Source organism: Myotis davidii, unplaced genomic scaffold, assembly GCF_000327345.1.
Source record: "Myotis davidii unplaced genomic scaffold, ASM32734v1 scaffold373, whole genome shotgun sequence".
In the NCBI taxonomy this organism is placed as follows: domain Eukaryota; kingdom Metazoa; phylum Chordata; class Mammalia; order Chiroptera; family Vespertilionidae; genus Myotis; species Myotis davidii.
This window is the reverse complement of record NW_006287255.1, coordinates 1,485,737-1,499,128: the sequence shown is the minus strand read 5'-3', so window position 1 is coordinate 1,499,128 and position 13,392 is coordinate 1,485,737. Positions and strand designations below refer to the sequence as shown.

The following is a 13,392-nucleotide window of genomic DNA, read 5'->3' as shown; positions in this document are numbered from 1 at the left end:
CACATTGATTGGTTGCCTCCCACACACGCCCTGGACTGTGCTGGGAAGGAAACCCACAACTTTAACCACTGAGTAGCATCAGTTAGGGCTATTAGTAGTGTTTTTAATATTTAATATTATCACTATAACATATGTAGTGTAGCATCCATAAAGTTATTTAGTAGACATTCATTACTAAAGCAGATAAAATAATTTAGCCAGGGCCCATAGAATTTACTTTGTAACTTTTGGGTTGATGAAGAAAAGAATGAAAATGAGTATCAATTTATTAGTTTTTATAAGCTGATTATACTAAATATTAATTTATTTTATTCAAACAGCTCACTTTTCAGATGTAAATTCCCAGAAGTGTAGTGGAATATGACTTATAAAACTGAACTGAAGACTTTTTAAAATTTTCATTTAAGAAATGATCTATTGCCTTAAGCTGCATGATCATGACTAAAATATTTATACTTGGAAACTTATATGTGTAAAGATGGCTTAAATGTGAAGTGTTTTGTAATTGTTTGTTAGATTGTCTATAATTTAGAGGCATTGTTTTTCCTTAAGGTTAAATCCTGTTTTCAGTGACAAGTGGATTTCCCACTCTACAAAAGAAGATAATGATAATTGATGATTTTTTTTCCTAAGTGGGCAATTAGTGAGGAATAATAAAGTGACTATTATTTAAATGAGACTAAGAGATGATTATATGATTTTGACATCACTTGATTGTTATTCTATCCAGTGCATCAAGTTCTCAACAGAATGAGCCTCTTATGTCACATACACAGATGGATTTACAACCAGGAAATTCTGTGATAAATACATGAGTAGGAGACAGGTCACAGCAAATGCCTGAGTAGCTGGAAGGATGATGGGCCTTGAAGAAAGTGACACTGGCAATTAGCAGGTTCCTTTCTATTAGATATTCGTTATTGAACCTCAGAAGAAATGGTCCTCTGAATACTTCTTTGTGTCCATATTATCTAAAACCCAAATCTAATTCCATGGTATTGAAAGGGCTGGTGAGTCAAAGGCACAGGGTATTTTACTGTAATAGAAAATCTAAGAAGCATTGTCACTACAAATATATCTGAGTGGCCTCGATTTTCAGTGGTTTCTATGAGGTCATGACTCCCTTTTCCTTTCCTACTTCTGTTCTCTTTCCAGATGCCTAAACGTATTTCTCTGAGTTTCTCTGTTTAACATCATAGGCAGTCTTTAGGGGCCCAGGAGTCCATTTTCACCTTTATACATCTCTACATATGGAATGGACATACATCTATATTAATTTCAGCATTTAGCACTTTGAACTGTTATTGTTTATGTTCTTATTTTCTACTAATGTTTTTGTAATTTAATGCAATGCACATGTACCATGTTGCTTTTATGTGTAGGAAGCTGTACTAATGCCTGTAGAGAGACAAAAAAATGACAAGAATCATGAAATCTGTAATAGTTTTTTAGATTTGTTAAGTTTATCTCCCCAGTGCATAAGCACACATAGGAGAAAGAATCCTTTTAAAACGTACTGACAAACTTATAATTTCCTTAATGGTGCAGGACTGGAGATTATGTGGAATAACCTACAACTATAGTGCGTATTTGATAAATACATCAGCATGGCTCTAAATGCCAAGGCCCTGGTAGAAAGCAATCCAGACAGATGTACCGTTATTAAAGATGAAGGGTTGTGTGTTGCTTTGTTTGCTGCCCATGAAGAGAAGTGCTGTTGAACGAGAAGGTTCATTCAGTGCTAAGAAATCACCATCTTTTCCCATTTCCTGCTCTTTTAATGTTCAACTTCTCTATGCCACACTTGATAACGTCTAGCTCAGGGAAGCAGTGACTGTTCAACAAGTTAATGTATGGGATGCAGCACACTCTATCTGACCCCATGACTTAGTTCCCTGTCCTTAAACCCATGTCTCTTGACATTCTAATGAATTCATGGATATCTAGCAAGTCTTATCTTACGGAAGCTCTCTTTGCCTCTCCTGATCAGTCTATCTTACAATAATTAATCCAGGCCTCTATATACAAGTATATAGCTTTATGTCAGCAGACTCTCCATCTATCTTAAACCAAATCATATTGTCCCTTTTCCATTTTAATCTGAGTATTTGTGAGGATGGTTTTACATGTTAATTAAAGAATTTCTGACTCCCGCTAGATTTTGGACCAATGTTTCTGAAGGAAAATCTGCAGTTTAGATGTTAGTATTTAGAAAATTAATTGATAGATTGGCTTATGGAATATTTCATATCTTTTTAAAAATATATTTTATTGATTTTTTTACAGAGAGAGAAAGGGAGAGGGATATGGAGTTAGAAACATAAATGAGAGAGAAACATCGATCAGCTGCCTCCTGCACACCCCCTATTGGGGATGTGCCCTCAACCAAGGAACATACCCTTACCAGAATCAAACCTGGGACCCTTCAGTCCACAGGCTGACACTCTATCCATGGAGCCAAACTGGTTAGGGCTGGAATATTTCATATCTTAAGAAAATTGAAATGCTAAAATCTTCATTTTATGTAATCTATATATTAAACAGTGCCCAACTTATTTGTGTATTTTTATAGCAACTAGCTTTTGTAATAAGAGTCACTCCACACATATGTGTTAAGTGACTAAGTGGAAGATGTCCAAAAACCAGATAGACATGGGTGCTATTACAGTTCTAGCTGGAGATCATCATTCATTTTTCTCTAAATATTTTCATCACTCAATCAATGGTATACATATCAGAATTCTACAACTTGGTCATCTTGATGGAAGAGAAGAGCTATTTGTCATCTTTTTTCTACCATTTTTTAAAACATTTGTACTGATTGAAGTTATATAGCTACTCATCTCCAACAGTCAAGATAACGTCAATACATGTTTCATACACACACTTTCTTTTCAACAAATGATATGGGAATTGTTAAAAGTTGTGAATAGCATTATGCTCATGAGATCATAATATCTTGACTTCATCTTTGAACCCATGGGGTTGTTCAAGAGTCAGCGCTCTTCCTTTTCAAGCCCATTCGATGCAGACATCATATCTAGAGGATTCTAATCTGCCACCTTGCGCTCAATCACTTTTTCCCTGTCCCTTTCCGCATTTTTTAGTGTTGTGCTCTATACTCTATTTTTGAGTTCCCTTTTCACTCTGCTCCTAGGTTAAATTTCATGAGATTCGTATCTAAAAATGTGGCTCTTCTAGCTAAAATCCTCTCACTTTTTTCTCCAGTGCCCTAGCACAGCATAAAAAGTCTTCATCCGTTTCCTACTTCTCTCTTCATCGTCATCTTTCTTTACCCTAAAGAGAGAGTCAGTGTTCCAGATATTTTTTAAAAACTGCTTTATTTGGGGAAATACAGGATTCTCAAGCATTCCTCTGTGTTTGTTACACAGTCTTCCAGTGTCTTTGATTTCCTTTCCCAACTGGAAAAGTTATATTCATACTTGAAGGTGTGTTTACGCATAATCCTATGCATACTTCTATTATTATTTATTTGGATTAAAAAGTTATGCCCTTTCCATTACCCACTACTGTCTGTTTTCATAGCCATTCTCAGCAACTGAAAGCAAAGATCATCAAACCCTCTTCTATTTATACTTCCTCTTTCACTTTGTTAGAAATGATTCTAAATTGAAATTAGCCAATGTATAGGAATTAATATAGTAGGGCTTTGAGAGCAGAGATGATTTGACGATTGGTGCTTCCTCCCATTTTATTGCACAATTTCCTATGGTCCCTTTCTATTGGTTCTCTTCTGCTATTTTCATGTGCAAAAATGTGTATCTGAGGTTAATTTTGTGTGGCTAATACTAACAGTCCATTTTTGAGTTTTATAACTGGCTCATTAATACCCATGCTGTTCAATCTGTGTTCTGCTAAGCTTTTCATTTTTTTGGCTTCCTATGACAATCTAAATAACTTGCTTTAAATAACTAGCTTCTGATTTTCTTCATTCATCCAATGGTAGTGGTTATGCAGTTTTTATATCATGCTCAGGAGTTAATATCTGACTTCTAGGCAAGAGAAACCAAAAGAGCAAAGACAAAGAAGAATGCCGTAGTAGACAGAAATTGACTCTGATATGAAGAAGGCTATTCTATCACAAGTAGGAGAAAAGGGGAGAAATAAGAAGAGTAGGGGAAGGATGAAAAAATATTCAGTTGTATTAATGTAAAATACCTTCCCAAATCCTGGTCAAGAAAAACACTCATTACATTTATTGTCTAAGCAGCTTTTTGCATATAAAGAAAACATGTAAAAACAATAATGCCTCAAAACGAAGGCCCAAATTCTGTCACAAATTCTATAATCTAGAGGCGTGTTTTAGGATAGAATTCTTTTGTTTTTATGAAGCTGGGATAAGTATATATCTGTGGGAACAGGAGAATAAAGAACTTACAGATACTGAGTCACATAAATTATGCTCAAATACACAAACACACAGGACTGTGTGTGTAAAGAAATCAAATACACAAACAAAAAAAGGAATACATACATACATCTTTTTATTCTAAATTAACTTGAAGAACCACTCACTTTGAAAAATAGAAACATTTAATGCAATTTAAGTTTCTTCATTTAGACTAAGCCAAACTAGAAAAACTTGTGTATCCTATCTAATAAAGAGAGAATAGGCTAATTGAGCCTCACACCATTGCAAAGATGGCGATGCCTACAGCCAATAAGGAGGGAATATGCTAATTGACTGTCTGCCCTCAAATATGATGGCACCCACAGACAATAAGGTGGAAATATGCTAATTGACTGCCCCACCCTCAAAGATGGTGGTGCCCACAGCCACATGATGGCAGTGCCCAGTCCCCTCAGCCCCCCAGCTGCCTGAGGTGCAGGCAAGCCTTGGATGGTGGCTGGCCACCTGCCCAGGGCTTCCCGAGGCTCAGGTAATCAGGGCCGGCTGAGGCTTGCACTACCAGCAGTGGCAGCAGCGGAGGTGTGATGAGGCATTGCCTTCCCCTGATTGTCGGGTCACCTCCTGCCCCTGAGGGCTCCCAGACTGTGAGAGGGGGCAGGCTGGGCTGAGGGACGCCCCCTCCAGTGCATGAATTTTTATGCACCAGGCCTCTAGTTGTTACATAAAGGCTCAAGAGTTATGAGTGCAATGTTGCCTAGGATGGCCAAATTTGGGAGTTCAGCTTCTATGAGAAGAATGGAAGATGCAAAGATCAAGTTCCATAGCATTAACCAGAACTGGGTTAATAATATTTAATAACTACCAAGAACCAAATACTTGCTAGGTGATATATATCTTTAATAATAAAAGCATAATATGCTAATTAGACCAGACAAAGCTGGTGGGGGCCAAGGCAGAGGCGGCAACACTGGTGGTGGGGGCTGAGCCCCTTGCATGAATTTCGTGCATTGGGCCCCTAAAATATATATATATATGCCAATGGATAGGAATTAATATAGTAGGACTTTTGACAGCAGAGCTGATTAGAAGATTGGTGCTTCCTTCCATTTTATTGCACAATTTCTGTCTGGGAGATATTCCTGTGATCCCTTTCTGTTGGTTCTCTTCCGAGATATTAGCTTTTCACTTAATAGTTGCTATAACTCTGCCTGGTGGACACTATTGTTATTATCCTAAGCAGTAAAGATAAGCAAACTTAGGCATAGAGAAGTGACTTGTTTAAAGCCACTGGTCCTGAGCTTAACTCAGTTTGGTTTTATTAATGTATAAAACCTGTGCCCTGTCCACAATGACACTCCTACATACCTATAAAGTTCAGGTCATTAACACAGGCAATTTTTCTAGTAAGTTTAACATGGATAAGATCTTTTTTTTTTAGTGATGGAGAGTAATACAATTTGAGAATTTAGTCAATAAGCACACTTTTTTATGTATTATCAGGTAGGTCTCATCAAAATCACCACTGGAAACACAGGCTTAGGAACTCTAAGATATGGTCTGGGTAAAGGCATAGATAGCCTTGACCATAACACACACTTCCCTAATTAAAACTCAGAAGAAAAGTAAATCAGCCAAAAATTATACTTTAAACAAACCACGGATCAGGAATTTGCAGATTATATTAATAATATTAGAGGCTTGGTGCACAAAATTTGTGCACTCGGGTGGGGGAGGGGTGTCCCTCAGCCAAGCATGCACCCTCTCGCAGTTTGAGAGCCCTCGGGGATCATTGTGGGAGCACACTGACCACCAGAAGCAGCTCCTGCATTGAGCTTCTGCCCCCTGGTGGTCAGTGCACATCATAGCGACCGGTCATTCCATCGTTTGGTCAATTCGCATATTAGCCTTTTATTATATTGGACTAGAGGCCCTGTGCACAAAAATTTGTGCACTCATGGGGGTCCCTCAGCCTGGCCTGTGCCTTCTCGCAATCTGGGACCCCTCGGGGGATGTCCACCTGCTGGCTTAGGCCCGCTTCCCGGGGGATTGGGCCTAAGCTGGCAGTCAGACATCCCTTGGTCAGCTCAGGAGCCTCAGGGGATGTCCACTTGCCAGCTGGGACTAGGTCTAAGCTGCACTTGTACATCCTTAGTGCTGCTGAGGAGGCAGAAGAGGCTCCCGCCATCACTGCTTTGCTGGCAGCCGTCAGCCTGGCTGGTGGCTGAGCAGAGATCCCTCTGTGGGAGCGCACTGACCACCAGGGGCAGCTCTTTCATTGAGCGTCTGCCCCCTGATGATCACTGTGCATCAGCTGGCCAGGGCAGGCGGGAAGCTTGGCTTCCTCCATCACTGGGGCAACCAAGCCTCCTGCTTGCTCCAGCTCTGTGGCTGCCGGCCGCCATCTTGGTTGGGCTAATTTGCATATAGTTGCTCTGATTGGATGGTGGGCATGGCTTGAGGCATAGCGAAGGTATGGTCAATCTGCATGTTTCTCTTTTATTAGATTAGATTACTAATGGAAGAGGATGGGGATATGGGCAAGAAATAGTTCTCTGGGAGGAAAAATAATATTATTCCTCATATGATATAGTAAATATATGAGAAAACTCATTCTGCCATTGTAGGACAATTCATCAATGAGAAAAAAAATCTTAGGACAATAAAATGAGAAATAGAGAGAAGGAATTGGCCCAAGGGGCCCTTAGCTACTGTGTAGACATTGTTTGGAAGAGGACAAACTTCATTAGGCTTTAGATGTACACATGTTACAACTAAATATTCTCTGCCTATAAATTTCTATAACGTAAATTTTAGATTAAAGCAAGACAGATATTTTTAAGGCTACTACTGTTTGATATCAAACTCATGTTCTATTGTGAAATGAAATCTGTCCTAAGGAACAATATCAGAAGGGTTGACAACTGATTTTCCGTAAGAATTTAGTGTGATGTGGCTCCATGCAGGGCAGGTTTCCTTTCCCTTATCTTGCCTTCCATTATGTTCCTCAGCCTCCCTTTCACACTCTTTGAGTTTATTATATCTGAAATAAAATTGCAACACAGTTCTAAATGACTCCAACTCTAATCTAGCACTTATGAAGCTGAAGTTGATCTATTCTAGGCCTAGAAAGAGCAAATAACTGAGATGACTATAAGCAATTTTATGTCTCCTCCTTCCACACTCCAATGGACACAAATATGCAACTCTCAGTATTGCAGTTTTATTTTTTGTACTTATTTTTAAAGCTTTTTTTTGTTGTGGTGGTAAAGTAGACATAAAATTTACCATCTAAACCCCTTTGAAGTATCTAGTTCAGTGGCATTTAATACATTCACAATGTTGTGCAACCATCACCACCATCTATCTCTAGAATTTCATCTTCCCAATCAGAAAATATGTCCCTAATAAGCAATAACTCCCCATTCCCATTCCCAAGCTCCTGGCGTCCATCTTTCTGCTCTTTGTCTCTATGACTTGATCACTCTAAGTACTTAATATAAGTGGAATAATAAGGTATTTGTCCTTCTTTTCCTGGCTTATTTCACTTAGCATAATATCCTCAAAGTTCACCCATGAAACAGTAGAGCAGTTCTAAAAGTTTACCATGTAGGACAAAAAACAAAAAAACAAAAAAAGCAAAGTGCCATGTAATAGATCAATCATGAAACATGCTCTCCTTGGAAAATATTTTTGTTCCATTTATTTTCACCAAAATTTTACTGGTTAGGAAAAGAGCTTTTGAAAATGTTAACTATTTAGAAAATATTTACTTCATAATGAAGACAATAAATGAAGATAAAAAGAGCACATAATTGCTCAAGGTAACTCAACACATTGGTAACAAAGTCAGAAATTAAACCTATGACTTCTGAGGCTAAATTCAACCCTCTTTTCTTGAAATTAAATAGCATTTTGTGAACCTGACCAAACATATAGTCTGAACAAATCTTTCCTCCATAATTCAGTTTCTGTCTAGATGGTATTTTTCATGTCATCAAAAGGGGGCTTGTTCTGTCATTTTGAAGATCTTCTAGATATTGTGCGTTTCACTCATCTATCTTTCTATGTTTTATTAAATTTCACATCCTGAACTCTTTATTCATACAGACACATTCAGTGTTGAAGGTACCAAAAGAGACAAGGATTGGGTCCTTGAGAATCTTAACTTTGAAGAAAAGTTTATAGCCTTAATTCAATTTCACTGCCTATATAAGGCAATAGAGAAGTTTCATACAGCTGTGACCTTTCAATGCTTAAAACAGGTGGAATTGTTCTTTCACCACAACTTTCGACAAAATTACTGGTACATGTTCCTATTCTTAATCTTCAAACACCCTCCATTTTATGGGTCTCCACAGTAAGGTAAAATAATATTTTTAAAAAAAGTTTAGAAAGACACTCAGAAAAAAAAAAAGGAACTGGGTGAATTGAAGCTCACAAGTCTACATGGCCAATGTACCCATTTATACATGGTGGATGATCTGGTCTATAGTACATGCCCTATAGTCATGCCTACCACCAACTATCTTGATATCCCTACCTCATTTAATAAGTAGTATATTTTTGTCTTTATTTGGGGGCAGGGGGAACCTAATATTTGTTGTTTCTCACTTTATGAAGAATCTTCGCCCTGTCCCTGCAAGTGTCTGGGTTATTCCTTATAATGGAAATATTAGCATCATAATCTATGGTCTCTCCTAACTCACCTTGAAATAGATATGCCTGCATTGTGGACCAAAAAAGAAAGGAAAACAAACCCAGCAGATAAATGCGTTAAAGTCATTGGTTGAAGTGAAAAAAGGCAATTTAGAGAAAGGAGCAAGAGAGTGAAATTGTACTGTTTTCCCTGAGCATTGGAAACGTGATTAAAGGATTGAAAGCTTTTGTTTTAAAAAATAGGCAGCTACTCGTTGATCATAAAAGTTTGAGAATGTGACCTATTTTAAACTATATTTTAAAATGATTTATTCGCCTGCCATAAAATGTTTTGGACTACTTACATTTTGTCTAAACTTAACATAGCTGTGAATTCCTAAAATAGCTGTGCACAATGCTACAATGCAATGGATCATACATAAACTGAAAAATATCTTTCAGATTAACAAAACATTTACATTACCTTAGAGCAGCTGCCAGTGTTTAAACTTGAAAAATTCTGCCTTAATAATTAAGAACACTGTGGTAATTGCTCCAAAAAAATCTGTTGATTAATTTTTTAATGTTTGTGTGTTACGATATCATTGGTCAATATAGAAAAAGGAAATCCCTCTGACATAGGTCACACGACATGGCCCAATATTTTTATCTACCAATATTGCCCAGTTTAATTTCTGCACAGCTGGCCAAAATTTTTTGTAATTTATTTGATCTGTAAAGAAATATGCTCAACGTAAGCAGAAACGGCTTCCAACAAAAGAGTAATAACACTTGCTGTTGTTTGATGAATTTAACAATGCTTCATATTGCTTACTATATTTCATAAAGTATTTTCAAATACATTAGGACATTTAATATTTGCAAAATTCCTTGAGGGAGAGAAAACAGAATTTTTACCATTGTTAAAGTTAAGGAAACTAAATCTTAGAATTTTAGTATCTTGCCTATGTTCAGCATGAAGTTAAGACTCAAACTGTCATATTTCTACTCAGCTTTAAGGGTCAAGCTAATCGTTGTATTTTGTCCTTTGTGAATCATGTTTTGCTTCCTAATATTTTCAATAAGTCCCCAAGTTTCAAAATACAGTCTCTGAATTTGAACTCAAGGCTTTTTCAGGTCTTTCCATTTTAAACTTCACCTGAGCCTACTTTCCCTGAAAGGACCTAGTTCAACAAGAACACGTTTGCTGTGTTTTCCATGTATCAGAAACTGTTAGGCAGAGTGAACCATACTGTCTCTCCAATGGTGAGCAAGTCATATCAATATCACCTATGATACTGGAAAAAAAAACACACAATTCCTGACTTCATTCTGAACCAGGCTATAAATTTCTCATTTATGGATGGGGGCATGTGCGGGAAGAATTCCCAATAATCTGATCAGGAATTAAGGTTGCCAATATTAAAATACATTTTAAAATTAAGAATTAAATTAAGAAAAGAAGCTAAGATTGCAAATACTATGGAAGGACAAAGCAGATCTTGATTTGGATCACAGGATTACCAGTGGGATTTAGGAGTGAATGAGGAGGTCCTGGTTGAATAACTTCAACGACACAGTCTTTATTTATGATGGAGGCATCATAATGCATGTAATAAGCTATGGTACAGGTAACTTCCTCCACACAAAGGTTAAATAAATGTTGGTAGTGTATAGTAAATAAGGTAATGATCCTAATGTTTGGGCTACAGAAAGCATTTATATTAATTTACTAGGGCTAACAAGGAAATATCACACACTGGGTATTTTAAACAAAAATTTATTTTCTCATGGTTCTGGAGGTTGAAAGACCAAGATCAAGGTAATAGCAAGTTTGTTTTCTTCTCAGGCCCTTCTCCTTAGTTTGCAGATTATTGCCCTCTTGCTGTCTCTTTACAGGGTCTTTCCTCTGTGTACACATGCCCTCGGGGTCTCTCAGTGTGTCCTAATTTCCTCTTCTGATAAGGGCACAAATCAGATTGAATTAGGGCCCACCCTAATGGCCTCATTTCAATTTAACCACCACTATAAGGTCCCAGTCTCCAAATACAACCACATTCTAAGATACAGGGCATTAGAGAATCAACACATGCATTTTAGGGGACACAATTCAGTCCAAAATAGCATTTTATAAATATCAATTGTTTGATATTTTGCCCTATTCCCTATTTCCTCTGTTACTTGACTCATGGGTCCCAAACAACCCCTGTAGCTGCTCAGTTCCGTTTGCTGCCCAGAAGTTAGTTTCTTTAGCAAGTTTGGTAACCTGAGAACTTGTTCATGAGGATCAGTGTGTGTGTTGGAGCTTCTAGGTAAACATTTGCATAAACATGAAGGCAGGGGCTTTAGTGTGTTTATAGGAGAGTGAGAGTGAGTAGGGTGAAAATTTCTGGTGTGTAGTCCAACTAAAAATGGAAATCTTTTCAGAGTTAGATGTTTGATTCTCTTCAAAATTATCACATGGACCACTTCCTGTGTGCTCATCTTAAACTTAGGTTTGGACCTAGATAACCTGTGGTATTTTATGAAAATTTCTTGGTGTGTGTGTGTGTGTGTGTGTGTGTGTGTGTGTGTGTGTGTTTACTTTTTGATATTTTGTAAAATAAAATAATAAATATCATTGGAATACGAAAATTTAAACTTTTACCACCTTTTTCCTTTGGAGAGAAGAGTCATGCTTTATAATTCAACAGTCCTTGTTTACTTTTAACTTACACATTTTTCAAACTTATGTGTCTGTGGGGTTTTTTTGTTGCTGTCAATGACAAAGAGTTTGACCTCACTGTTTGCTTAAATTCTCCTCAGTGAGAATTCAACCACCACCACCACAACAACCACCAAAAAAAAAAAAAAAAGGAAAAAGGAAATATAAATGTAGTGTTTCTTTTTGAGTCTGACATTGAGTGGGGTTGTATATTTCTTGTTAGATTATTATTGATTCTATAACTGATTCTGCTCTGTCAGAACCATTAGCCCTCATAGACCATTTTTGAGGCATTTCAGAAACACTGTCTGGAAGATACCTAATAAAGATGAGCTTGCATGTAAACTCGATTATCACTCTATAAAAATGCCAATGGAAAATATACATCTATTTTGTCATTTTTCCCTTTTGAAAAATGAGTTAAATTAATCTTTCAAGCACAGTTTTAAATCTTATTTTGTATTTTCACATAAATTTTCATTTAAAATTTTACAATTGAAAATGGAATTTAAAGCTTCAGGTTTATCATCAAGAATTAGTAGATTAATAGCCATCATGCCTCTTTTCCATAATTTTTGTTAGCTAATAAGGGTGAACGTTAAAATTCCTAACAGATTGGCAATTGCTCTTGTTTTGGCCCAATGTTGGTATTGCAGGGATGAAGAACCAGGAAGCCAGCTGGTTACAGATAAGTTCCATATTGACTGGGACTCAGTACTTGTCGACACAGATAGCATCATCATTGCACGATTTGATGGCAGAGGAAGTGGATTCCAGGGCCTGAAAATTTTGCAGGAGATTCATCGAAGGTTAGGTTCAGTGGAAGTAAAGGACCAAATAACAGCTGTGAAGTAAGTGGCTGCACATATTCCTATTGTTTTCTCTATAAAGATCAGTGCTAGGTAAATGATATATATTGCGATGGGTGCTGACTCAGATATATGTACTTTAGTTATTAGACAATTTTTTAAGTTAAGCACATAGACTATTGCATTTTTTCAAGTACCTTTCTTTCTTAGCACCATAATAAAATAATTATCATATTTCCTCTGTGGAATTAGAATTCACTTTGGATTTATGAAAATGAAAGATCTTAATTATGGTGCTTTTTTTAAATCATAATTCACAATGTCTATTATTTCTTTAGTTCATTAACAATTCCTGAGCTTTCACAATTACAATTACCACACTGACATGAAAGAATGACCTGAGAAATCTAGTAGGTTCTTTAAAACTCTACATAGAAACAGGGAAGAATATTTTTAAAATGTAGGTGTCATTTCAGTGTGTCTGTAATGGGGCACAAAGATCTTAAATGGAACCCAAGGGTCTTAAATGGGACCCAATAGTCTGCATTTGTTAGCAGGCTACCAGGTGCTACCCAAATTATTGGACCATCACTTTGACTGGCAAGATTTTGAAATACATGGCTTTTATACATCAATAGAGCTGCAGCCACAAAAGTATTTCTAGTTTGACTTGTGTTGTGTGTGTGCCAAGAATGAATTTCCATGTGCATTTAAGTCAAGAAGATATAACAATTTTTTTTTCTTTTTCACTGCAGATTTTTACTGAAACTACCATACATTGACTCCAATAGATTAAGCATTTTTGGAAAGGTAAATAGTAGAAAAATTGTGTTTTTTGGTTAAGTAAAAATTACTTTCCTCATTTTACTTTA

At 36.8% G+C, this 13,392-nt stretch overlaps 1 protein-coding gene across 1 annotated transcript in view; it reads left to right on the top strand.

Moving 5' to 3' along the window:
- DPP10 (dipeptidyl peptidase like 10) overlaps positions 1–13,392 on the top strand; it is a 351,805-nt gene that overhangs the window by 318,764 nt on the left and 19,649 nt on the right. Inside the window, exons 18-19 of the mRNA XM_006759014.2 lie at positions 12,368–12,562; positions 13,276–13,330. Coding sequence (XP_006759077.1) covers positions 12,368–12,562; positions 13,276–13,330 — 250 coding nt within the window. The remainder of the gene's footprint in view (positions 1–12,367; positions 12,563–13,275; positions 13,331–13,392) is intronic.